The following is a 27,962-nucleotide window of genomic DNA, read 5'->3' on the forward strand; positions in this document are numbered from 1 at the left end:
TTCATACACAAATGTGTATATTTTTCTAAGTATACAGCAGAAACTGAAGGAATACATCAAATAATTAACTCTGAATATGTATCTCTATTTAATTATTTAATATTATTTAATTTTTTTCAGAAAATTAAAATAAACTGAAGGAATACATCAAATTATTAACTCTGAGTATATAATTTTACAACTTTTTCTAATGTAAGTATAAAGCTTGTTTAATTTATATATGCATAAATGAATTGTAAAGTTGGTTAATGTCCATTAAATTTTTAGTAATCTTACAGTTTCTACTTACAGATTCAATAAGTTCCAGAGTCTCTGCGAATTCTGGGATGGTCTGTAGAGAAGACAGCACAGCATTTGCCTCTACAGCCAAGAACTTGGTAGGTGAATTCTGCTGTGCAGAAACAGTCTGGTTTTCATCAATACCATAAAACTCAGTAGCATGCTCCTCAAGACTATTTAGAGTATTAGCCATGCTATCATCCATCAGGAAACTACCAGACCAGCTAGAAAAGTTTCCAGGTTGCTAAAAGTACAAAAGAAATTTAAATGTTATTTGTCTTACTCAATGTAGGCATAAATTCAGATTTTAACAAACTCAGGGTTCAAGTAAAAGTTCTGTTTTATAACAACACACTTCATATCATTTCAGCAAAAATAGTGTTCCCTCAGCATTGGTATAAAATTGTTTTTATTAATCTCATGTCTTGACTAGATTTTTTTAATTAAATTATTACTTATACAATCATGGTAAGATAAAAACTAGTACTTATATTTAACATAAAGCCTAAAATTCCTAAAATCTAGCTTCTCTTTTCTTTTCAACAGTGATTTCACAACACTTGCACTCATAAGTACTACACTCAACTCTCAGGTGTAGTACTTGTCATTCTCTAGCGAATGATGTTCTCTTACTCCAGACACCTTTATACATGCTCACTTTATCTAGAATGTTCATTAACCACTGGCTGGGGAAGAGCCCTATTCTTCCTTTAAGAGACAGTTCAAACACTGGCAATTATTTCATATGATATGTAATTTTATCCAGTTAGAATAATGTCCTACACTATCTGTCTTGCTAATATATAATCATACCCTAAGACTGAACTCAGATGGGCTTTTTTCCAGTTAACTGTCCCTGACCATGTAGCTCTAAATCATGTACTTCATCTATATGCTCTAATAAAACATTGTGACTTATTTTTATGACAAATATTATATCATATTTCTTAGTCATGTTCCTATACAGAGTAAATTCTTTGACAGCAGTGTGTACTTTGTTACTTATCTCTTCAGAGAAGTCACCTAAAGCAGTTCCTTATAAGATCCATTTTTCATTATCTTATAATAAATTTGCTTTTTTAAAAGAGGAGAAAGACCTTGGACTCATGAAGAAAAAAATAACACATAAAGTATATAGCGGGGCTGGGAAGGTGGCTCAGTGGTAGAGTGCTTGCCTTGCATGCATGAGGCCCTGGGTTCGATTCCTCAGCACCACATAAGCAGAAAAAAACAGAAGTGGCACTGTGACTCAAGTGATAGAGTGCTACCCTTGAGCTGAAATGCTGAGGGACAGTGCCCAGGCCCAGAGTTCAGGCCCCATGACTGGCAAAAAAAAAAAAAAGCATATAGCAATGTATAATAGAATAAATGATGAAAATATTCTCTATCACTACCTGTTCAATAAGGGAACTAATAGTCATATGAACATCAAAATGTAGTGAATACAAATGAGGAACTAAGTTTTAAATTTCATCAAAAATGAAATGTTATTAGTAGTTACCCTATTATAGCAAGCAAATTACCTATTCCATAAGAATCATTAAATAAATGATTCCTATTTCTACCAAAAATAATTACCAAAATGAGCAAGAGGGGAGAGAGCTAACAAGAGTAAATGAGAGTAGTTTGAATGCATGAAAATAGAAAAATGAAACTTGCTGAAATTAAGATAGGAAAGTGGTCTAGGGGTGAGTAATGGGTTGATCGGGATATACTGTATACATGTGGAAATGTCACAATGAATCCATGACAGTTACTGTTGTTTATTTTTTTAAAAAGATAAAGGGATAGCGGCAAGATCAAACAAACAAAACAGCCTATTAATTATAGAACTAAGAGGGTGCTTAGTATACAGGTCTTGACTGTTCTCTTTAACTTTTATGAATATTTGAAAATGTGCGTAGAATGTGAAAAATAATCTTCATGAACATCCTTATGCAATCTAAGGTAACTCCTTTTTCTCAACTCACTTTCTTTTCAAATTAATGATCCAATGAATATCTTTTAGTTTCAAGGTAAATAAGGTTAAAAAAAGTTGTAAAAAAAGTCCTATTGTATTAAAGTTTCCCAACAATAAAATAAAACAATAATTTTACTAGTATAGTCACTCTCTGAATGAATGATCACTTTCAGAAGATAATTTCCACTGCTTTTCAAGAGTCTGCAAGCAGGTAAAAAGACTCAGAAGACAAAGGGAGGTCAGTAAGCCCAACAGAAAAACCATGGCATCACAATCATAGAGACCTTACTCTGAATCTCTAAAAAATGTTTTATTTACTTTACAGAAATAATATGCGAACTACCAAGAATATAAATAAAACACCTACAAGAGTGAAACACAGTGGATATTCAATAAGACAGAGATTATATTATCATCACCTAATGGCTTAAAATAAGTACATATGTATTGCTATCTAGTAACTAAAGCATTTGCCTTCTGAATTCAATACTGAATATACTTATTCTATCAGATCTTTATAAGAGTGGATTTCAGATAACAGATTCCAAAAAGGAATCATTTTCTCTATTGTACTTCAAAATGCTAATTCTTTTTAACTACTTATACTTTTCATTTTAAATTAAAATAAAACTGCCATTTTTAAAGTTTAAAAATGTGTTTTGTTTTCATTTTACAGTTCAGAAATGGAACAAAGGCCTTGCACATATTAGGCAAATATTTCCACTGAGTTACACCCTCAACCCTAAAAAAACTCTAAAATATTTTAAACGCGGTATGTTTAAAATGTGCTCTCTCCAGCCATAACTATTATTTGTGGTTTCTTAAAACTAAAATTACCATAAGTCTCTTGCTTATGGGCTTATTTAGTTTCAAAACAAAAATGCTTTTTCTATAGTATATAATTGACCTATAACAATAAATGAATGCCATTCTTAATATTTTCTTAACTAGTAAAGATATCACCAGTTGCTTCATAGCACTATTCCAAAATCTCCAATTATTCTTATCATAGTAATACTGAACAGTCACTCTAAATGTATTGGCCTCTCTTTTAGACTTAAATCAAAAAATCAATCTCAGATTATTGTTGTGGTGCTAGGATTAAGTCCAATGCCTTAGGCATATGAGGCAACTGTTATACTACCAAGCTACCCAACCTCAGTTCAAGAAAACCCTTTTGTAAGCATAAAAATGGCTCAAGCTATTAAAGTTTAAAAAATATCATATAAATATAAACATGCCTTTTTTGTTTTTTTGGTTTGTTTTTTTTTGGTCATTCGTGGGGCTTGAACTCTGGGCCTGGGCATTATCCCTCAGCTCTTCAGCTCAAGGCTAGCACCCTACCACTTGAGCCACAGTGCCCCTTCCAGTTTTCTGATGGTTAATTGGAGATAAGAGTTTCACAGAATTTCCTGTCCAGGCTGGCTTTGAACTGCAATGCTCAGATCTCAGTCTCCTGAGTAGCTAGGATTACAAACGTGAACCACTGGCACCCAGCTTAAACATGCCTTTTTTAAATCCATACAACATGGCGTAGTTAATTCTAATAGAATAAGCATTTATTCTAATACTAGTTATTTTCACTAACCAAATCTCAGGCAACAGTTTTCACACCTACCAAACAAAACTCAACACTCATGTAAAATTTCTTCTTTTGAAAGAGTTAATAGAGCACATAAAGTCTACATGGTCTCTTTCTACATATTTGTAATGCTATTACTTTTCCAGGTGCTGAATTTACATTCTAAATAGAACAGGGAAACAAATTCAGAGAAAATAAAAGTGATGTAGGAGCTTAAAAGTTTTCCTACATCTATTAAATTCCTAACTTTCTAGGCTTACCTTTTTCTTATTAAATTCATCATTACATAGAACGTTTAAAATAAAACCAAAGCCTATCTATTAAAGATTTTTACCTAAGGTCTGTTTGACATTTACGACTCAAAAACCAACCTTTTAAACACAAGTATCTTAATAAAGAATATCGTAACATATGCTCATCAATGCATATAGCAATAAGTCCATCTCAAAGACGCAAATTTTAAAATAGCTTACTCCATTTTTTCCCCCAGTCCTGGGGCTTGAACTCAGGACCTAGCCTCTCTGTTCCTGTGCCTCTCTGTGCTCAAAGCTAGCACTCTACCATTTGAGCCACAGCACTTCTTCTGGCTTTTTCTGCTTGTGTGATCCTGAGGAACTGAACCCAGGGCTTCATGCATGCTAGGCAAGCACTCTATCACTAAGCCACATCCCTAGCCCTAGCTTATATTAAAATGTGATGTCAGAGAAGGCTTTACAGCTAGTGATAACTATAAAAGTGTCTGTATCAAAAGTTCAAACAATAAAAATCTAAACATTTAAGTCTATTTCTTACAGAAGGAAGTCGCTTTCTTCTAACTTCATTCTCTGCTGACATAAGAAGCAACTCCAGTTCCTTTATTTTCTTTTCCTTATCAGGATCTTCATCAACAAAGGGTTGCTACAAAATAATAAATAAATAAATAAACAGACTACTTACCAAGTTACTTTAAAATATTAGTGTTCTAGGGTTGGGAGGGAAAAACTGGGAGGAAACAAGGGAAGACTCAACACTGTTCAGAAAGAAATGTACTCATTACCTGACTTATATCACCCTTACAATAACAATAAAAAATATACTTAAAAATATTAAGCTTCTAATTTTTTCTCCTATGCAACCTAAAATGTATTTCCTCTAATAAAGTTTCTTCCTACTGGATAGAGCAGATAATATTGTTTTAATCTCAGTTTAACTTATGGAGAAATGGGCAACATTTGACTTTTTTAACTGTTTAAAAGTATTTCCTTTGTTTTCTGTTATAAATAAGTTACCTGAATAAAGGCAGAAGAAGTCTGAACATGTTCTACACAATTGCCTTCAGGTGGTACATACTGATAACCAGGGATCTAAAAAGGAAGTAAAACATTATAATTTTTTTAATAGGCAGGTATTAAATTATACATAGTAAGGGATTTCATTATGACATTTCTATACATGCACATAATGTACTTTGATCATATTCAACCTGTGTATTACTTTTTCTAATAAAGCATTACTATTGTACATTTAATGCTATTTAAAAAATTAAATCTAAAGCAAACAAAATTTGTTATAAAATATTAACACTAAAAAACTTTGGGCTGGGAATGTGGCTTAGTGGTAGAGTGCTTGCCTAGCATGCATGAAGCCCTAGGTTCAATTCCTAAGTACCACATAAATAGAAAAAGCCAGAAGTGGTGCTGTGGCTCAAGTGGTAGAGTGCTAGACTTGAGCAAAAGCAGCTCAGGGACAGTGCAAAGACCCTGAGTTCAAGCCCCAGAACTGGCAAAAACAAAAAACTTTGGCAGGGTACCACTGGTTCATGCTCAAAATCCTAGCTACTTAGGAGGTTGAGATCTGAGGATCCTGTTCGAAGACAGCCAGGGCAGGAAAGTCCATGAGATTATTATCTCCACTTAACCAGCAAAAAGCTGGAAGTGGAACTGTGGCTCAAATGACAGGGTACTAGTCTTGAGCAAAAAAGCTCAGGGATAGTGCCCAGCCTCTGAGTTAAAGTCCCATGACTGGCGCGGGTACGCATACACACACGTGCACGCGCGCACACACACACGCACACACACACACACACACACAAAACCACTTTGAATATCTAATAATTTTTCCAATTCATATTTCCACTGATTTCACATCTAGTAAATACATTGCTGTTCCTAGAATCTACATTGAGAAAACTATAAAGTTCAGGAAATTTGAGAATTACTTAGCCTGGTTTTATCAGCCAATCAGATAATAGTATTGCTATTTCCCACATATTTTTAAAAATTTCCTGTGGAAGAGTTATATATACTATCTTCTGGAGAACACATAGTGTGTTCCTAAATATCCCATAAAGAGATGAGTCCACAGGAAGCTGGACTTTAAGGAGATTATAACAAATTTTTATCACCAACTTCCAGTACCCAGTTATCCATGCTCTGAGAAGAAAGATAGGAAAACCGAGATTTTTCTGTTACCTAGCTAGGAAAAACAATCAGAATTATTCACATACTTTTAAGAGATGTACTGATAACAAATTAAATATCTGCCTTCATCTCTGATTTAGTCTTTACATTTTATTTGATAAGAACCAAGAACTGTTCCTCATTTAACAGACAGACAGACAGACAGACAGAAAGACAGATAGATAAACAGATAGACAGATAATAGGAAAACAGGTAAAGATAAACAAGCCTTATGAAGACTGCTGAACTTTACGCGGGAAATGCACTGCAAGGAGCAACATACAGTTGGCCCATTTTGAGCTTGGGCAATCTACCTTAATGACTGTCTAAAAAAGTCATCCAAGTGACTGGTCATTTGGGGAGAAAGCAAGTTGAATGACATCAAAAATCAAGTATTTTTTGAACCCCAATGATTACTTATTTTTTGACTAGTTCTTACAAGATAAGCTATACTACAATTACACAGATATTAAAGCACACATGATAATTAAATCATAAAGGAAGAGGCAAAGAACTGGGAGTATTAGTACATATACATACTACTTTTCTTAATGTAAAAATTACATATAAAAAGAAACATGTTAATAAGTTTTTTAGAATCTATTTGCCAAAATTATGGCATATCTTTTAGTTTGGACCTTTAAATCCTGTCTACCCCACCCAACTGAGTTTTACTTATCCTAGTAAGAAATCAAACACCTTCTCATATATATCTACTAAAGAAATGTTTAAATAATAAAGATATTAAAAATATGTGCCTGAACAGGTATGTAAAACTGATTCTGGGTTTGCAAATGGTCCATAGTCGCACAAGGTTTGTGTTGAAGTTTTGATGAAGATCGTTCTGATTTTATTCCATCTTGTAGGTAGCCTTCCTGTTCCACTTTTCTTCGCATAGTAGAATTCCAATGATTTTTGATAGAATTATCAGTCCTAAGAATAAAAGACAAATTTAAAAAGAGAAAAAGGATTTCACAAAATTTAATACTATATAATATGCACAAGGTACTTACAACAAAATTTTAGAACTGGTGAAATTAAATATATTTTTAAAATTCTAAATTGTATTTCTATATGGCAGGTACACTTGTAAGCAAAAGAGATCATGGAGTTTACATTCTCATTGGAAGTATAGCCATGGGAAAGGAAGGAAGAATTGAAAACTAATAAGAAAAATAGCAGTCCAATGAAGATAATTAAAGTAAGATGAGAAAAGTAACTAACTCAGGTTATTTTATTAGGTGGTCCAGGAAGGCCCTGTGTAAGATGATAGCAAAGCCAAGATCTGCTTTACAAGAACAGGAAAAAAAGCTAGGCATAGTAGCACATGTCAGTAATCCCAGTACTTGGGAAGCTAAAGCAGGAGGATCCAAGTTTGTGGTCAGCTTGGGCTACATAATGAGATCCTGTCTCAAAAAAAGACAGAAAAAAAAATTCTAGGTAAAGTATACAGCAAGGGTAAAGGCCTTTAAGTCAAGACCAAATATATCATGAAAAAAACAAAACAATGTGTTGACATGATTCAAATGGTAAAGTGCTTGCCTAGCAAACCAAACACACACACACACACACACACACACGCGCGCGCGCGCGTGCACACGCACGTGCAAAACCCAAACTACAAAATCCCAGTATTCCTTTTTGCTTCTTAGGACAAAAACAACTCACTGATTCACTTTTAACCTATGTTGTCTTTATAAAATGTAAATCCTTTGTAATGTAAATTCTATCCTACACAAAATATACATTTACTGATAATCTGCTTTATGTTAAGGTACTAGGTCCAATTCTATGGGGGGGAAAAAGGATGCAGAAGATGTGGGAGCAATGGTTCATGCCTACGGTCCCAGCTACTAAGGAGGCAGAGACTGTGAGGATCAAGGTTCAAAGCTGACCTGAGCAAAAAGTAGCATGATTCCATCTCCAAAAAAAAAAAGCTGGATAGAATGTGTTACATATGTAATTTCTGCTATGCAGAAAGCGTCAGTAGGAAGATTTAGGTCCAGGCCAGCCCAAGCAAAAATTCAAAACTGTATGGAAAGCAACTCAAACAGAAAGCACTGGGGGCATGGGACAAGCAGTAGGTAACATGCCTGCCTAGCAAGCACGAGGCCCCGAGTTCAAACCCTAGAACCACCAAAAAAAAAAGTATTAGAGAATGAAACTCAGAAGTTACTAGTCCAGAGTTGGTAACCCACATAAAATAGTGAACACTACCTTAATTTTCTTATCTATAAAACAAAGACAGTAATGTTTACTTGTTAATATTTCCCAATTATATAATTAGAATACATATAAAAAACAATATACTTTAAAGTATTATATAGCAATTACACAATATAAAACAAGTGTGTAATTTCAGAAGTAAGGAGCTATGAATTCCCCAAGGTTCTTAGTCTGCCATACTAAGTACTAAGAACCAATGCAAGGTAAACTGTAACAAACTCAACATTGCCTATGATGGATGAAAATGCTGTATTTTAGTCACATAGATATATCCACTAATTCCATGACTTACATCATACCATCATTTATTAAGAACTGAGTTTTCCTAACCTACTGTCACAAGCAGTTTATCTCAGCCAGTATATTTGTATTTCTCTGAATATGTGCATAGTATCTGAACCAAAAGAAATCTCTGATTTACAATTCATTCCAACAGAATTTATAGAAAAGTCTGCCTGACTGGCAATGATATGCAAACATGATTTGGGAAGCATATTAATTGTTCACATAAATGTAAAGGTCTATCATGTCATTGTATAACTTACTGCTATAAAAGCTTTCATTAAAAAAGCAATTGAGTTACTTACCAAGGAATTTATTACAAACTGTCCCAAAAAGATGCTTGTATTATGTAGCCTAAAATGTTAATTACAAATAAAAGACAGGGTGCTATATGTGTATTTTTAAAATTTTTATCTGTTGTGGGGCTTGAATTCAGGGCCTGGGTGCTGTTCCTGAGCTTTTTTGCTCAAGGCTAGTGCTCTACCACTTGGAACCATAGCTCCACTTCCATTTTTTAGGTAATTAATTTCTTTGGCTGGCTTTGAACCATGATTCTCAAACCTAAGCCTCTTTTGTAGCTATGAGTACAGGTGTGAGTTGCTAGAGCCTGGCTGGGTACTGCATTTACTACTAAAAGAGTACAGATTATTCTTATGTACAAAAAACTGTATACACATTTATATAAGCACCTTCCAGGAAGCAGTTTGGCAATTTCAGCCCAACGATTCCCCAACCGCTTATGTGCTTCATAGATGATCCTGTCTTCTTCTTCTGTCCAGGAAGATTTCTTTACCTCAGGGTTCAGATGATTATGCCATCGTTCTCTACACTGTTTGCCTATTCTTCCTTTTAAATGTTTTGCAATTAAAGACCATCTTTTTGGTCCATATTTCTGAACCAATTCAATAACCTAAGAAACAAAACCAAAGTTTTAAAAAGCATTACTTAGAAACAATTTTAAAAGTTAACTCAAGAAAGGCAGAGTTGCGGATGTTGCTAGGTGAGAGAACGTTTTGTCTCACATGTGCAAGCCCTAGGTTCAATCCCCGGCACCAGCACCAGCACCACCACCACCACCACCACCGGAAAAAAAAAAAAAGACATTAAGAATGTGATTTTTATTTTATTGGCAGTACTGGGGGGTTTGAACTCAAGGCCTTGCATGTATACAAGGCAGGTATTCTACCACTCTTTGTTCTCTCTGCCACCTTTTTGTGCTGGTTATTTCAAGATAAGGTCTCATTTTATGCCTGGGCTAGCTTGGGCTACAATGTACCTACCTGTGCTTCCCCACAAGTGAGATGACAGGCACATGCCATTGTGCCCAGCCAATGTGCTTCTTGTGTAGCTGGGATGACAGGCACATGCCATCACACTGAGCCACTGGTTGAAATGGAATCTCACAAACTCTGAAGCAGGATGGCTTCAAACTGTAGTCCTTCGATCTCTACCTCTCAATTAGCTAGGATTATAGGCTTGAGCCACTACATCCAGCCAAAAACATCATTTTAAATAAATGCATTAAATTCTAGCTGGAACTATAGTTGGCAAATATATTTTTAAATTATTTTAAAAATAATTTATTGATATATTAACCTTCAGCATTCAACATGTGCAAAAATTGAGTCCCAAGTTATCAAAACTAATCAAAATGAATCATAAGTTAAATTCATTTAATAGAAATTAATTTGAAATAGCTAAAGACATTGAGACTCATGTCTTTTCTACTTTATATCTTAAAAAAAAAAAGCTTCAGTAGAAAGTCAAACAGATCAGTCTGAAGGAAATGAGTCTGGCTTTTCATTTCTTCCACTCCCTAACTGAAAAATACAGATCACACAGGTTAGGTTTGTTTGTATTTTACCTAAACTTGCAAAAATAGTTATTCCCAGTCTACTTTACCTCACTGCCACTTTGCTTCATTATCAAATAAGACACTGTAAACCTAGTAGAGGGGCATTTAACTTTAATATATATCCATTTCACCATATATATATATATAATGTTTTAAAAATGAAATTTTAAGATTTAGTATATACATGTTTAAATAATACCATACATTTTAAAACTTGTGTCAATCATTAAACAAATCAGATTAGTAAGTCAGATAATTACTGAGCCTACTGAAGCAACTTTTTTTTTCAACAGACCAGAACAACTTTAAACTTCAATAGAAAGTTGAAGAGAGAGGCCAAGGTGACTTGAAGAGAATCAGGAGCCCAAGATGTAATAGGGGCAGGGGGAAGAGGGACGTTAAGTAGGATCATGGATACCATCACAGGTAGCTGGAGAGTTCAAGGAGTTTCAGGACATGCCTGAAATGTTTGTGGCCTGGTTCAGGGAACCTACTGTGAAGATTAATGGTTCAGCCAGGTATGGCCTGTGAAGCAACTTTTTAAATTGTTCTGCACAGTAGCATGGATCCAGTCATCAGAATACACTAGTAAGGATACTCTAATTGCTCCCAACTATCTTAGTTAACAGGCAGGCCTTAAGGAGCCTCAACTCAAGAGCAATACCCTCTGGAGGGCAGAAACGTCTATTCCTCTCCAACTTTTACTACACAAAAAATATTAGCTCTGAATTATAAATCTTCTGGAAATATGATGCTCTAATTTTGTGTGTGTGTGCATGTGTGTACATGTGTATATACACACACATATGATTCATTAAAGACAAAGAATGGCATCCTACATCTAGTTATCAAATGTAAAATTAAGTATTTTTAAGCAAGGCATGATGAATCACACCTATCATCCCAACTACTTGGGAGGTGGAGCCAGGCCAGCCAAGTTTGAGAAGAGCCAAGAAAAAGACACTGAGACCCTCTCTAAAAAACAAACTAAAGCTGGGCACAGGTGGCTCACACCTGTAATTCTAGCTACTCAGGAGGCTGAGATCTGTTCAAAGCCAGCCGGTGCAGAAAAGTCCCTGAGACTCTTATCTTCAATAAACCATTAGAAAATCAGAAGTAGTGCTGTGGCTCAAGCAGTAGAGCGCTTGCCTTGAGCTGAAGAGCTGAGGGGCAGCACCCAAGCCCAGAGTTCAAGCCCCACGACTGACAAAAACAAAAACTAAAGACAAAAGGACTCTGACTCTGGGCATGGCTCAAGTGGCAGAGCACTTGTTTAGCATATATGAGGATCTGGATTCAATGCCTCAGTGTCATACACACACACACACACACATATACACATACACACACACACAAAATCTGTTATATTTCAATTTTTGACAGGAAACTATGCTTCATACTGGTCATGGCAGTCAGGTTTGTTTTTGTTTTTTCCTTTGCAAACCACTATCAGAAAAAAAGGGAGGGGCCTATATGTGCCTGGGTGTGGTGGCCCAAGTTATAATCCTAGCTATGAAGAAGGCAGAGATTGAAGGATCACAATTGAAAGCTAGCCTAGGAACAAAAGTTAGCAACACCAACAAACAAGCCATATATGGTATCACATGTCTGTAATCCCAGCTGTGAAAGAGGTATGGGTAAAAGAACTGAAGTGTAAGGCAAGCCCAGGACAAAAAACCAAGACTGTTGTACCCCACAAAAATGACATTCAGTCACATCAGTCTTCCTTAACTAATATAGCTCACATCAGTACAATCTTTTCCTAATAAGTATAAAACCCTCAGTTCAAACGTCAATACTGCTCTCCCCCCAAAAATGGTTTGTACATATACTTGGTTTGATTCAATTAAAAAAAATTAATGGGGCTGGGAAGGTGGCTCAGTGGTAGAGTGCTTGCCTTGCATGCATGAGGCCCTAGGTTCGATTCCTCAGCACCACATAAGCAGAAAAAAAAAGCTGGAAGTGGCTCTGTGGCTCAAGTGGTAGAGTGCTAGCCTTGAGCTGAAGAGCTGAGGGATAGCACCCAGGCTCAGAGTTCAGGCCCCATGACAGGAACCAAAAAAAAAAAATTTACAAGTCAATATTCAATTCTTATGCAAACTGCCTCTAAAGAGCAAAATTCAGTGTTTAAATACATACTTCATATATTAAAACAAAATATTATTAAGAAAAAAAGCTACCCTACCTACTCAGTGATGAGCATAAAGAATATGAAGATATTACCCTCTGATCTTCTTCTTTAGTCCAAGGACCCTTAATCAATTCCGGATTTAAAACCTTCTGCCATCGATGTTGGCACTGAAAGTCAGAACGATTCTGAAAAAAATTCAGTCAATGTTGTTATTAAATAACTATCTTCCAGAGGCAAGTCAAGTCTGACATACTCTTACAAAGAACAAAATCATAGTTTAAAAAATGTGCTGGGGGGCTGGGAAGGTGGCTCAGTGGTAGAGCGCCTGCCTTGCATGCATGAGGCCCTAGGTTCAATTCCTCAGCACCACATAAGCAAAAAGAAAAAAGCAGGGAGTGGCGCTGTGGCTCAAGTGGTAGAGCGCTAGCCTTGAGCTGAAGAGTTGAGGGACAGCACCCAGGCCCAGAGTTCAGGCCCCATGACTGGACCCAAAAACAAAAACAAAAAAAAATGTGCTGGTAGCTCATGACTATAACCTAACAATTGGAGAAGCTGAGATCTGAAATCACAGTTCAAAGCCAGACTGGACAGGAAAGTTTCTGAGACTCTTATTTCCAGTTAATCATATACACGAAAAAAAAAAAAAAAAAAAAAAGGATATAAGTGGAGCTGTGGCTCAAGTGATGAGTGCTAGCCTTGAGCAAAAAAGCTGAAGGACAGTGCCCAGGCCCTGAGTTCAAGCCCGAGAGCTGCCATAAAAAAAAATGTGTATTTAGTATTAATTTTTAGATATATATTCTTTTACATGCCTATATCCCAGTTTTTTATTTATCAGCAAAACTTAGACTCAAATTAAAACAATGCATTTCAAATCAAGTATGTATCTATAATATGCCTTATAACACAGCAAGCAGCAAAGCCATGACAGAAAATCCCATAGAGAAGGATCTAGCATTAAGGACTAAATGATAGTACAAAAACTGTACAAAGCAGACAAGAAGTCAAAAACAGCATGGTAGTCCAGACTCATATAGCACCATAGTTAAAACTCCTAAGTTAAGACTAGACTAGTACATGACCTGACCCCTCACTGAGTTATCAAGAAAACAAGTTTTCATATGCAATTATGTATGTTGAGTTGACATTTAAAGAAAAATGAATTTATCAGAATAAGGAATTTCAATGAGAAGTATCTCAAACCCCAAATGACTGAAAAACAAAAGCTTTAATCTATTCATGACCTGGTAATTACAATGCATTACTAGGATCATAATAATAATACTTAATATTTTTTACTGACTTGTATTTTATAGTTTCTAGTTCAGCCAAGCACCAATGGCTCATGACTATACTCCCAGATACTCAGGAGGCTTGAGATTTGAAGATCAAAGTTCAAAGCAATCCAGGTTCAAAGTAACCAGTAAAAAGCTGGGAAGGTGGCTCAGGGTAGAGTGCTTGCCTTGCATGTATGAGGCCCTGGGTTGGATTTCTCAGCACCACATAAATAGAAAAAGCTGGAAGTGGTACTGTGGCTTAAGTGGTAGAGCACTTGCCTTGAGCTGAAGAGCTGAGGGGCAGTGCCCAGGCCCAGAGTTCAACCCTACAACTGACAAAAAAAAAAAAAAAAGCTGGTAGTAAAGGCATAGCTCAAGCTGTAGAACACCAGTCATGAGTAAAAAAATTAGTTGAGAACCGTCCAGCTCAAGCTGCATTACTATCACATAAACACACAAAAAAGTTACTAGGTCATATACAAAATAATTAATCTAGAAATATATAAAGGAATAGTCACAAGTGGTCACGTACATCTACAATCTCAGCTACTTGGGAGGTAACAGTTAGGAGGATGATTTGAGTCTAGTAGGCAAAAAGTTACCAAGACCTAGTATCAAGCTTATAATAATTCTGGTATGCTGGTACACGTCTGTAAGTTCAGCTACATGGGAGGCATAGCCCAAGGCTAACCCCAGACAAAAACATGAGACTGTATTCAAAAAATAAAGCAAAAAAGGACTAAGGGTATGACTCAAATGGTAGAGCATCTGACTAGCAAGGGTGAGGACCTGAGTTCAAACCCCAAAAAGGAATAAAAATATTTTGTCTGCCCAAGTTTTTGTACCAATAGACTTCCAGTTATTTTTATTCAAACTGAGCTTCTTTATGGTTTCTGTACATCAATGCCATTTCATTTAAGACTATTTTCTTAGAAATAATGGACACGTTCTTGCATGCCCTTGTAGCATTTCTATATTAAAGCTAACATAAATAACTTTTCTCATTTAGTTTCCATTTCTTGAACATCTGTTAAATGTCAGGAATTATTTCAATATTATCTGTTATTCTTAATAATCACAATGATAATAGATATTTAGTATCATCCACATATCAGATATAAGGAAGTTGAAGTTCAAAGGTTAAGTAACTCTTTTCCAGCTAGCAGAGCTAATAAATACAATTCAGACTAATGCCTTTATTTGGCCTCAATTTTCAGGTTGCATTGAGAAGCATATGACAATACAGAAAAAAACACAGGTAACAGTTTCTAAAATCAAAGGAGTTCTTATCAAAATTTGAGTTTTTTGCCTAATCCCTCTCAGTATAGTAATAAGTGAGTATACAAAAATATTTTATATTCTATAAGATTACATACCAATAAAAAGCATATAAGTATTAATACGACGAACAATAAGCATCATTTTTGGTGGTACTAGGGATTGAACAAATGGCCTCCTGCTTGTTAAAGCATAGTACCACTTGAGCCAAATGCCCAGTCCTTTGCTTTTCCCCACTCTGCCTGCTTGACAGACATCCCCTTTGGGGATTATTTTTAAAATAGTTTTGGTCTTTCTTTATGTCCAGTTTAGCCTAAACTGTGATTATCCTATTTGCACCCAATGTAACTGATGACAGATGCCCCACCACTGCACCCAGCCCCTCAGACTAGGATGACAGATGCATGCCATCATGTCCAGCCACTGGTTCAAATAAAGTCTCATAAACTTTTGCCTGGGCTGGTTTCAAATCACAATCCATGCTTCCTTACAAGAAGCTAGGATTACAGGCTTGAAATACTAGGCCTAGGATCCTTTGCTTTATTTTTTTCATTTGAGCATTATATGACAATCTTAATAATTTTTCCTGATTCTAACTACTTAGCTGTCAAAATATTTCAATATTTAAATTCTCTCAAAATGTTGTACCATATATCAAAAGATTTGTGAAGCCCTACTCAAGCTTAATATCATTCTTATAGTAGTAATCGTTAAAAATTTTTGGCATATTTGCATGCCTATAATAATATTTCTTGAAGATGGGACACAAGTCTAACCACAAATTCTCATGTGTCATATATACCTATTCACATAACCTGAAAGTAATTTTATATGTTATTTTTAGGGGGCCTGCATTTTTTCCCAATAACCTATTACATAAGTACAGAATCTTCTACTTGTGGGGCTGGGCCAGAACTCAAAAAGTCTTTGGCTTTTGTAGCACTTCTGAGCTTGGATTTTAGGATTAGAGTTACTCAATATGTACTATAAATGTAATAGCTCATAAAAAATTTAACCCGGTGTCCTGAAAGCAGTCATATCAAAAATATCATTTGATATTTTACTTACCTGAAGATGACTAGCAATTAGAGTCCAATCATCAGTTCCATGTTGTTCAACCAACTTCTTTAATTTATCATCCTATTAAATAAAGCAGGTATAGCAATTAGAAATTGTTCCTCTCCCTTTTCCTCCATCCCTAAATACAGACAACTTTCCAGCTCTGTCTAGTCATATCTGCTCATCACTTTTAGAAAGACTAAAACTAGTATACAAATTCCTCTATTTACTATACTACTCTGTCAGTCCTAATAGCACCCAGCTTATTCATGTCCTTAATTAAAGAATGTTAGTTGATAGGTAATTTTATCCTTGTATTTTGCTTTTGAAATATCATCTATTAACTATATAGATAGCTAATATATATAGTTGTAACTAATATATATAGTATGTAACTAGTAAACCTTGCCGGATAACTACCTCATCTCTTGTCCACTTTACTCTATTCCAGAGTTTTTTCAATCCTTTCTGTTGTGGTACTTCATAATCATGATCGGCATACTGAAGGTCATCATCCTCATCCTCACTACAAAACACAACAACAACAACACACTTGTGAAATCATGAATTTCATTTAAATTAATTCAATTGATGAATTTGTATTTGCAGGTATGACTGAAGAAGCCACTCAGAATAAACAATACATAATCAATGAGATTATTCAAAATATTAAATTAAGTCATACAGGCAAAGAGCAATAGTTCTTACTGACAACAAAAAGAAGTGTTTGGTTATGTCACCAGAGCTAAGTAATAATCTTTTATGTCATTCTGATGACTGTGACATATATTCTTTATTTAATCTTTAAAGAATAAAGATCTAAAAGACTTTAGGGGAACAAAAGCAAAGCACATGTTTTAGAAAAAATTAATAGCAGAAGTATGGTAGCAAGAAAGTGAAATTGTTCCTCTTACTAAGATTACTTAATAATCATCATAAAAACACGAGAAATAAATCATTAGGGCATGACAAATGGAAATGTTAAAATATAAACTACACAGTTACTTGGAAGAGGCAGGTAGGATTGGTCCAAGACCAACCCAGGGAAAATTATTGAGACCTAGCTGGAAAATAACTAAAGCAAAAACGACTGAAGACTTGGCTCAAATAGTAGAATGTTTTACCTTGCAAGGACAAGTTGCTGAGTTCAAACACCAGTACTACAAATAAATAAAGACAGACCATAGCTATTTCAAAACCATGACAGAAGAGCTAGAAGTGTGGTTCAAGCAGTAGGGTATCTGTCTAGTGAACACAAAGCACTGAGTTCAAACCTTAATACCACCAAACAAACAAAACAACCCCACAAAAAACAAACAGAAAAAAGGATCCATTAACAAAACCAACAACAAAAAAGATTAAATATCTAGAAATAATTTTAACATGTAAAATAAAAAATCTAGGTATAGTAAATTAAAAACACTAATATTAAACACAGAAGATTTGAACAGATGAAAGTATTATATTTAGACCACATGCTTGAGTAAGAAAACAATCACTATAAAGATGCACAAATTAATAAGCTAATTCAGGCCGGGCACTGGTGGCTCACACCTGTAATCCTAGCTACTCAGGAGGCTGAGATCTGAGGATTGCAATTCAAAGCCAGCCCATGCAGGAAAGTCCAGGAAACTCTTAACTGTAATAAACCACCAGAAAACTGGAAGTGGTGCTGTGGCTCAAGTAGTAGAATGCTAACCTTGAGCTGAAGAGCTGAGGGACAGTGCCCAGGCCTAGAGTTCAAGCCCCATGACTAACCAAAAAAAAAAGTTAATTCATAAATTTTAATGAAAATACCATCTGATTTCAGGAATGAATTAGACAAGCTGATTCTATCATTCATATGTAAAAAAATAAAGAAATAATAGCAGCCAGAAAAGTTCTAAAGAGTAATGGTAGATTTGCCATTGCCTAATTATCACACTACACTGTAGAGAAAGAAAAAATACAAAGCAGGATAAGAGAGGTAAGACTATTGAGAGGTATTATAAACATGTTTGAAAATTAAACAGTGAAGTCTCCCTCTGTAGTAACTAATATAAGACTAATTTTCTAAAAAGACAGAATGGTACTGACATATAAATAACCAAACACATAAATGGACAGAATATTCAGAAAAAAATACATCCATGTGGTAACATTTCAAATCAGTGGACTAGGACAGATTTTCTTTTCCATAAATACGATTATTGGTAGTCACTTTTAAGGACTAAAATAAATCCTGACTTTAAAAAAAAATTCAGACCAGATATGTATTAATAATGTTTTTTTTTTTTTTTAATGAAACTGCAGCCTGATGATGGTGGCTCATACCTGTAATCCTACCACCTCCTCAGGAGGCTGAGATCTGAGGATCAGCCCAGGCAGGAAAATCGTGAGACTCTTATCTCCAATAAACTACCAAAAAAGCAAGAAGTGGAGCTGTGGCTCAAGTGGTAGCCTTGAGCAAAAAGAAATCCAGGGACATTAAGTACTCAGGGCCTGATTTCAAGCCCCAGGTCAGATACAAAAAAAGAAAAAGAAACCACAGTAATATTAAAAGAAAATAGGGATGAATTTTACTTTTTTACTTAGTAGAAAAAAGTGACAAAACCTAAGGCCCAAAACAAAATGAACCAAGGTGAAAATGGTAAACAAAAAGTACATGAAAATCAAAAATATTTTCAAAAATATTTTTAAAAAGAAGAAATAATTTTGCAACTGATGGAGATGAAAGACAGGGAAGGAGAAGGCACCAAGATCACTCCAAATTTTCTGACATTGGGTTATATAATTAGAGGTATTCACTAAGAGACAGATGGAGAGACAAAACTTTGCAAGGAAAAAAAGAATGGAGAAAATAGTTTTTGACTAGGCATTTTCAAGGTGCTTGAGAAATATACAGGTCTATGTGTCTGTAACAGAATTGTCCTAAAGAAATACAATGCAGGTCACATACGTTAATTTTCTAGTAGCCACATATTTAAAGAAATTTTAATAAGTATTATCAAATTATATATAAAAATATTATCACTCTAATATGCAACCAATATGAAATTATGAATGAATTTTTTATATTTTTTTCTTACTAAAGTCTTCAAAATCTGATTGTAGCTGGATGCCAGTGACTTATACCTGTAATTCTAGCTACTCAGAAGATTGAGACATGGAGGATCATGATTTGAAGCCAGTCTGGGAATAAAAGTCTTCAGGACTCCATATTCAATGAACAGACTAGAGGTATGGCTCAAGTGGTAGAGCACCAGCTGTGAGCAAGAAAGCCAAGTGAAAAGTGTGAGGCCTTGAGATCAATCCCCTGCCTGTACACACTCTCTTTTTCTCTCTCTCTCCTCTCTCTCTCTCTCTCTCCTCTCTCTCTCTCTCTCTCTCTCTCTTTCTCTCTCTCTCTCTCTCTCTCTCTCTCTCTCTCTCTCTCTCTCTCTCTCTCTCTCTCTCTCTCATACATACACACACACACACACACACACACACACACACACACACACACAAAATCTTATTGTATTTGGTAGTTAGAGTACATCACAATTCAGACTAGCCACATGTCAAGAGCTGGTTGTCTGCTCAGGTACTACAGAGCACATCTAGAAGGCAACAGAGTATATAAATCTTCTGGTAAGACACGAAATCCAGAGTAGACCGTTTTGGCAATCTCTAGCATACAAAGAATAGCTGGGATCATAAAATGACCCAAGGAAAATCAGCATAGTGAGGAAAGGAACAAAAGAAACTGAGTTCATATAGTTTTTTTTATAAAGACAATTTTAAAGAGGCCCCCAAAGGGGTAGGTCTCCACGATAAAATGAATTACAAGATTACAAGATTTTTAGTAGCCAGAAGATTATGGAATAAAGTTATGAGCATCTGAAGATAACATGAGCTGCTGACGTTTATTTAAAACTATTTAAATATCAGACGTTGTAACAGACTATGAATTTTTTCTCTTAAAATTTCATAACCACCATAAGAAGCAAGTGTTATTAATATTGCCATTTCACAGAAAACTTTGACTTAAACAAATAACTTTGTCAACAGTCACAGCAAATACGTCACAGCTGAACTTTAATATCCACTGATTAAATTATTTTACTACATAGAACACACTGGAAAAAGAGAAAGAATACCAGGAAGCTGAAAGATACTAAAGACAAATCTCAAATGTATTTTAAAATCAGAACAAGCTGCTAGTTCTAACTTATCTGCTCACTTTGTAATGAGCCTGAACATACTAACATGTCAGGGATTTAACTGTAAAATGAACATAATACCACATATCTTATAGTACTGCTGTAGGATAAAGAAAAACATGTAACACCTGGCACAAAAAAGTGATTCAATATTAACATTACGTAACTGATTACCTAATAGAATTCAAAATTACTTTTGCCTTACTAGATTTAACTTTTCCAAAACTTCATTCTTCATTTAAAGATGGGATATAGTTAAGAACATGTAAGGCTGGGAACAAGGCTTAAGTTGTAGTACACCTGTCTAGAAAGCACAAGGCCCTAAATTCAATCCCCAGTGCCATCAAAAACAAATTAATTAGTAAAATATAAAAGTGTACTGATGCTGTGACGTTTAAATAACAACATATGAGTGAAACATATAAATAATTCAATCAAATTGCAAAAACTAAAGGCCTAGCTCCAATATGTATTATATGCAGATATTTCCTCTGACATGTCAATTCCATTAGGACCAAAATTCATAGTTAAATAGGCAATACACCAAGATACTATATTCTCCTGTTTATCCACTTCTGTAATTCAATGCTTTTGATGGGGAGAGGCCACAGGGGACGCTGGTACTAAGTTTGAACTCAGGGCTTCACACTCTTGATTTTTCCTGCTCAAGGCTGGTGCCTGACCACTTGAGCCACAGATTTACTTCTGGCTTCTTCCTGGATATTTGAGGATAAATAAGGGTATCACAGACTTCCAACTAGGATCCTCAGATCTCAGCCTCCTGAGTAGCTACGATTATAGCTGTGAGCTACCAGCACACACCTTAATATACTTTAATTTCTCAATGTATCTTTCCATGAAGCCAACATTCATATGTAACAATAATCCAGTCCTTAACTATTTGTTTCAGAATCCAAATGCCAGGTTTAACTAAAGAAAATATATAACTGGCAGCCAGTTTCAGCTATCACAAATGTTAGTGGTTAAACATAAATTGTTAAGTAAGAGATGCTTAAGTAAGAGATGCCTTAATGTCCAATGACTTCCTAAATTTCTAAGTAACCTACTAAATCAGATAAAGCACCATATTCAGAATATCATTAGTCTTTGCTTAATGCCTATCACTAGCCAACTACAACTACACAGTAAATTCAAGAGCGCAAAAACTATGTCATGTTCACCTTTAAGAATCAAACAGACAAGGGGGGAACCAATGCAACAGTTATACTCACAAGACAATATGTTGGAAATGAGCGGTACAACTTGGGGGAGTGAGGGGGAGAGGGAAAGTGAGAAAAATGAGGAAAGGGTAACAAGTTTGACAAGAAATGTACTGACAAGAAATGTACTTATTACCTTATATAACTGTATCCCCTCTGTACATCACCTTAACAATAAAAATAAATAATAATAACAAAGAAAACAAAAAAAAAGAATCAAGCAGTGTTCCTGCCATTCAAATATTTGTAAGGTCATTAAATATTTTTTTGTCCTTCCATCTCTTCCAAGTGCTCTGTATCCCAAAAATACATCATTTCCTTTCATCTCAACCAAAACTTTCATCTTCCTCAATACAGATGAAATCTTAAAGTGAATATGAGAAAGAGTACATTTTTTAACAACAAAAAGTCCCAGTAGGAAGAGATAGAAAGCATTCCCATTTGTTAAATTGCAGAATCCAAATGCACCTCCAAGTGGCAGAATTTTAAAAAGCAGAACCTGATGAAACAAACATTCTTTTAAAATTCAGCACAAAAGTGGTTCTATGAGGTGTCTGTTTTTCTTAGAAATGCCCCCCAGCAACATTACCACTTCCTGATACCCAAATAACCCTCAAGCATGCTTTTCACGGGTTGTCCTCTTTCTCGCTCCCTTTAGATTCCAATAGCTTCCACAACAGCATATTAGAGACTGCTTTTTAAAAAAAATTACTTCTTATAGAATTCACAAACTGTATAGACATGATAATGACAATTTGCCTTGTGAAAAGTTAGTATATGTTTGTGACAATAGTATCACTATTCCACTATACTGGGAAATATATGAAATTTGTGTAATCATCTAATCTCAAAGAAAAAAAGTGAGAGAAGGGATGGGTTAAGAGAGATGGGTGACAATGTTGTCAGACACTTTGTACTCATATACTGTTTTGTCAAATGGGAACATCTTTGTACAACTACTTGAAGATAATAAAAAAAGTTACTTCTAACACAATTTTCCTGTATAAATATTGAGTATTTGCCAAAAAAATCTACATCACATCTAATCTGTAAAAAATCCACCTTAAAGTTGTTAACAAAATATTACTTTAAGGATATACATACAAAAATGTAACGTTAGTCCAAGAGTAGTTACCAAGGAGTAATTTTCCAAAGAACATGTTCAATTGTTAAATGCAGCTCCTTAGTTTTGGACTACATAACTTGTGAGAGATGTCTATTTCTACATGAGGTCCCATTCTCTACTATACTCAGCATGCTCATCAGTTTCACACGATGAGTTATATGGCCCACCATCATTCAGGAAGCTGGGTTTTCTAAGCGATGAGAACAAGGGAACATAAAAGAATTCTTAGAATATCTTTCTACCACTGGGACATTCCTAAAATCTAATTCTACTTCTTAGTTTTGTCATCAACTTATTTTACTTTTCATTTTTCTTACTTTTCTTTCTTTTTTGGTGGACTTAGAGATTGAACCAAGGGTCTGGCCTTGTCTCATGTTAGGCAAGCACTATACCACTGAACTATACCTCTAGTCCCAAGTTATTTCTATGTATATCTGATTCTATAAATGTCCAATGTCTAACCAAACTACCATACTCAAATGGAAACAGTTTTGTAAATGATAAATCAATAAAGTGATCAGGGTACATTTGAAACAACAAAGCACAAAAAAATCTTTATCTTGTTAGGCCAGGAAATGGTTAAGAGTAGTATACAGTGGAGTATAAACAAAAAGGATGTGATAGTCAAAACTTGTGAAATAATACACAAATTATTCATACTTGATATTATGATAAAATATTTGGAGAAGTTCAGTTTTAAAGTAACAAGCCATCTAAAAAAGTAAAAAAAATATTAAATATGGTACTATTACTACTGGTTTATAATTAGAGAGAAATATAAGTTTTTCTAAAACTTGTTCTCACAAAATTGCTTGCTCTTTAATATCACAAACTTCCAGAAGTCTGAAATCTTTAGCACACTAAAATACACAGTTTTTATACTTTGTGACAATAGGGTAACTGGATTTAATGTTTTTGTTATACTCAAGGATATGAGCATTTACCAGGCTAACATAATAAAGTGAAATCAGGCCACCCAGTGGTTATTACAATGTATTGCATACATGAGTACTGAATTCCAAATCTTGACTGCTAACTAGCTTTAAAGACCAATCTGGGGGCTGGGAAGGTGGCTCAGTGGTAGAGCGCTTGCCTTGCATACTCGAGGCCCTGGGTTCGATTCCTCAGCACCACATAAGCAAAAAGAAAAAAGCCGGAAGTGGCACTGTGGCTCAAGTGGTAGAGCGCTAGCCTTGAGCTGAAGAGCTGAGGGACAGCGACCAGGCCCAGAGTTCAGGCCCCACGACCGGACCCAAAAAAAAAAAAAAAAAAAAGACCAATCTGATTTCACATAGTAGACCATGATTAATAGAAATAGTAAAACAAATTCTGGGGAGAGTTCTGCCCAGCTACCCATAAACAAAAAGGTGATAACATGTCTATTTATTCTTTTGGAGTATATATTTTTAAGTGAGAAAAGATCACCACAAAAGGTCCTCAAAATAGGATATACATTAAAGCTAGAAACTATCTTTACAGACTACAAAATACAAACCGTTACATTAATAGATTTAAAACTGGGATAGAATTTATCTTCTTTCCCAAGACAATTCTGCCATTACAACAAAACTCAGAAAGCATTTATTATTTATCAGTATACTTTCACCTGCACTTGTTTTGTTGGAAATAAAGAGTATAACTGCTACATACATACACACATACATGCACATTGTGTATACATGCATAAAATCACTGAAAAATATCTTGCAATGTAAAACCTGGCTTTATCTTGTGGTTTAGTGCAGTCAATGGTAATATCGAGTGAAAATATCTTAATCTTTTAGGAGTAATCTTTTAGAAGCTTTGCAGCTTCTAAATGATTGCAGTTTATTTTTAAGGGAGAACTTTTCAAAAAAGACCTTTTATTTGTACATAGAATATACTTTAAAATCAACTACATATTAATAACAGATATCCTAGTTGTGTAAGTGCCTGTAAATTATACCATCAAAACTGCGAAGTCTCACTATTAGTTGGCCTTTTCCACAATGAAATTGAGAAAAATGTCCATTTCAATGAGTTAATCTATAGCTATTAAATAAAAATCAAAGAAGCCAATGTCTTTCAGTTGTTTCACACCTGAGGCAACAATTTTCTATTTAGATCACATGGAAAAAAGTCTATTAAAGGATTTATGCCTATATTTCTATGTGGAGCTTTTATGCAGCCAAGTACAGTTTTCATTCAACTTATTAAGTGGTTGTTTACTGGAGATCTCAAAATACAACTTGAAATGACTGGATTCCTTTCTCTACCGTAAATTTCATTCATATATGTTAACATTCTTAATCAAAGGCTGAGTTGACTTTGTCCCCCATGAATAGGTTTCTCCTTCAAAACATTCCATTTGTTATCCTCTAAAATACACAAGCCATACATATTTACAAATACAAGAAATACAACTTAAAGCATAAAACTCAAGTATGAAGGCAGAAGAAATAGTCAGAAGTGACAATTTCTTGCCACACTTCTACCTGTATGCTCCCTAAAAAGTATACCTTCATTCTATTTAGTTATTCCAGATTTAAACCTTAAAGTATCTAAAGCACATAGTTATGTCAATAAAAGAATTTACACGGGCAAACTAATTATTAAATAATTTCTCCTTTCTTACTCTAGTATTAGGAAACAACTATGTAACAGAAAACTAAGTTCTCCTTCCTAGGCGAGTTCTAACATTCAAATATCAGTGTCTAAACATACTGTAACAATGATGACAGAATTAGCCAAGAAACTGTTTCAACTAAGATTAACATCAATACTAAGTAGATAATTTCACCTTAAGTATAAATACAATTTTATTGACTTCAACTTGTTACTTTGCATTGCTCTCCTTGATCTTATGTGCTCAAAGCTTTACCACTTGAGCCCAAAGCTCCACTTCCAGCCTTTTTTTTATTTTTTTGGTATTTAATTGGAGATAAGCCAGTCCAGGCTGGCTTCTAACCAAGATCCTCAAACCTATCTCTTGAGTAAATAGGATTACAGGTGTGAGCCACTGACACCCAGCCTATTAAGTTTTTAAAAATTTTAAGACTTAAGAATCCAAAAGGGGGGGCTGGGAAGGTGGCTCAGTGGTAGAGCACTTGCCTTGCATGCATGAGGCCCTGGGTTCCATTCCTCAGCACCACATAAGCAGAAAAACTCAGAGTTGGCACTGTGACTCAAGGGGTAGGGCACTAGCCTTGAGCTGAGAGCTGAGGGACGGCGCCCAGGCCAAGAGTTCAGGCCCCACGACCGGACTCCTCCCCTCCCCCAAAAAAAGAACCCAAAAGGCCTATAGTACTTCAGCAATCGTCACCACAGAAGCTTCTAACTTCTGTTTTTTGAAGACGGAACAGTTAACTGAGTCTTGGATTTCTAGATTAGCAGTTCTTACCTGTGTGATTTTGCTCCCCTCCCCCAAATGACACAAGGCAGTATGTGGAGACACTTTTGTCAGGACTGTGGGAAGCAGAGTATTACTGTTCCACTGAGTACAGACAAAGCCTGTGGCTGAACATTCCCCCACTCCACACCACCCCCAGTACAAAGAACCATCAGATCTAAAGTGTCAATAGTGTGAAGGTTAAAAACCCTATTGCTAAAGATCTGTGTGTACACATCTGGTCTACCTCTCTGGGGATTTGTCCTATACTGTAGTTGCTATAAAATAACTATGACATAATTTCATACTGACTTATGCAGAACCATCTTACACCAGTTAATTGATATATGTATAAAGTAAGATTATGGATTGTTATTGCTAAAGTTGATTTACCAAAACGTAAAACAAATGATTCCCAGTACTAATTCCAACTCAGGAAATACAACTGTAGGTAAGACTTTGAGATTATGAATCCAGAAAAATAAAAGCATTTGAAAATCCTGCCCAAAACCTTTTAATATTGTTGAAAATGAAGGATGAGGAGGAGAACTTAACCTACTCCATACAATGGAGCAACTACTATAGTGGCACGGATATGTATACATTCATCCTAACACACTTTCCAACCACAAAAGAAAAAAATCGTGCACCACTACTGTAACACAAGTAGTGTCAAACGTTAAACGAATAAAAATATATTGCTTTATTTTAAGATCTAGCTATACGGGTAGCAACAGTTTGACACTGTCCCAGCAGGAACATGCTAAGAATGTGTACAGAAAGGTGAGAATAAGCCCTCTGCTCTTCCCCAAGATGATTTTCCATAACCTTTCGAGGCTGCAAAGCTGGCAAGAGCGGTGCCCACACTGCTCGATCCCAAGTTCCCTGCTCTGAGTGGCGCGGTCATTCAGGAGCCAGAACCGGTGTTGGAGTCATCCAGGCAGGACATCGCCACTTCTACCAGCGTGACGTATACTCTGAAAGGCAAAAAACCTCCCTCCCTCCCTCCCCCCGCTCCCCACCCCAAAAAAAAGCGGCTGTGAAATGTTAGGAGCCTGGCTGTGCACTGCGGGGAGAATCAACTCCAAGGAGCAACCCGAGCCTTTGTTAACCTCTGCTTCCTGGACTCGAGACCCCAACTTTCTGGAGGTCTTGGCTGCACTCCTGCCTGCAGGACCCAATCCACCGGGGGTGACAGCGGGAAAGACAGCGTGTGGGAGGCTCGGGCGAAGGGGCGGCGGCAGAGGAAAGGGAAGCCGAGCCGAGAGCCAGCCGACGGGCCCCGGACCCCGGGATGTCACCCACCTGCGCGACCTCTTCGCCATCCTTCAAGTACCGCATAGGCGCGGGCTGGGCGGGGACGCGGGTCAGCCTCCTCCAGCCTCGGGCGGATGCTCCTCGTCCCCCGACCCTCCCGCCGCTTCCCTCGCTGCTGCCCCGAGGCGGCCGAGTGCGGAACGCAGGCCCCCCGGCCCGACAGGACGGGACGGAGGGACGCAGGGACGGACCGCGACCCGCCCCCAGCCCTGGCGCCGCTCCTAGCCCCGGCCCGGCCCGGCCCAGGATGCCCCGGGCATGTCAGCAGGCGCGCCCCCGCCCACGGCCGGCCCCTCCCCGCCGCCTCTCAAGCCGGTGGCCGCGGTCTGTCCGGGCCGCGCCGCGGACGCCGACGCGCCCCCCCCCGCCCGCACTCCCGCCCGC

General features: G+C 36.3%; 1 protein-coding gene across 6 annotated transcripts in view; it reads right to left on the bottom strand.

The window, feature by feature from the left end:
• The window catches only part of Mybl1 (MYB proto-oncogene like 1), a 40,125-nt gene extending 12,391 nt beyond the window's left edge, over window positions 1-27,734 (bottom strand). For all 6 annotated transcript variants that reach the window (XM_069990835.1, XM_069990830.1, XM_069990833.1 and 3 more), the window contains exons 1-9: window positions 27,567-27,734; window positions 16,785-16,890; window positions 16,374-16,445; window positions 12,846-12,938; window positions 9,457-9,677; window positions 7,018-7,192; window positions 5,090-5,164; window positions 4,614-4,718; window positions 290-523 (exon numbers count right to left, since the gene is read on the bottom strand). In XM_069990835.1, the coding sequence (XP_069846936.1) occupies window positions 290-523; window positions 4,614-4,718; window positions 5,090-5,164; window positions 7,018-7,192; window positions 9,457-9,677; window positions 12,846-12,938; window positions 16,374-16,445; window positions 16,785-16,890; window positions 27,567-27,586 (1,101 nt within the window). In that variant the 5' untranslated portion in view covers window positions 27,587-27,734. The remainder of the gene's footprint in view (window positions 1-289; window positions 524-4,613; window positions 4,719-5,089; window positions 5,165-7,017; window positions 7,193-9,456; window positions 9,678-12,845; window positions 12,939-16,373; window positions 16,446-16,784; window positions 16,891-27,566) is intronic.
• Window positions 27,735-27,962: the final 228 nt, after the last annotated feature.

The sequence above is a fragment of the Dipodomys merriami genome, unplaced genomic scaffold (assembly GCF_024711535.1).
Source record: "Dipodomys merriami isolate MVZ:Mamm:240054 unplaced genomic scaffold, mDipMer1.0.p SCAF_4, whole genome shotgun sequence".
NCBI lineage: Eukaryota > Metazoa > Chordata > Mammalia > Rodentia > Heteromyidae > Dipodomys > Dipodomys merriami.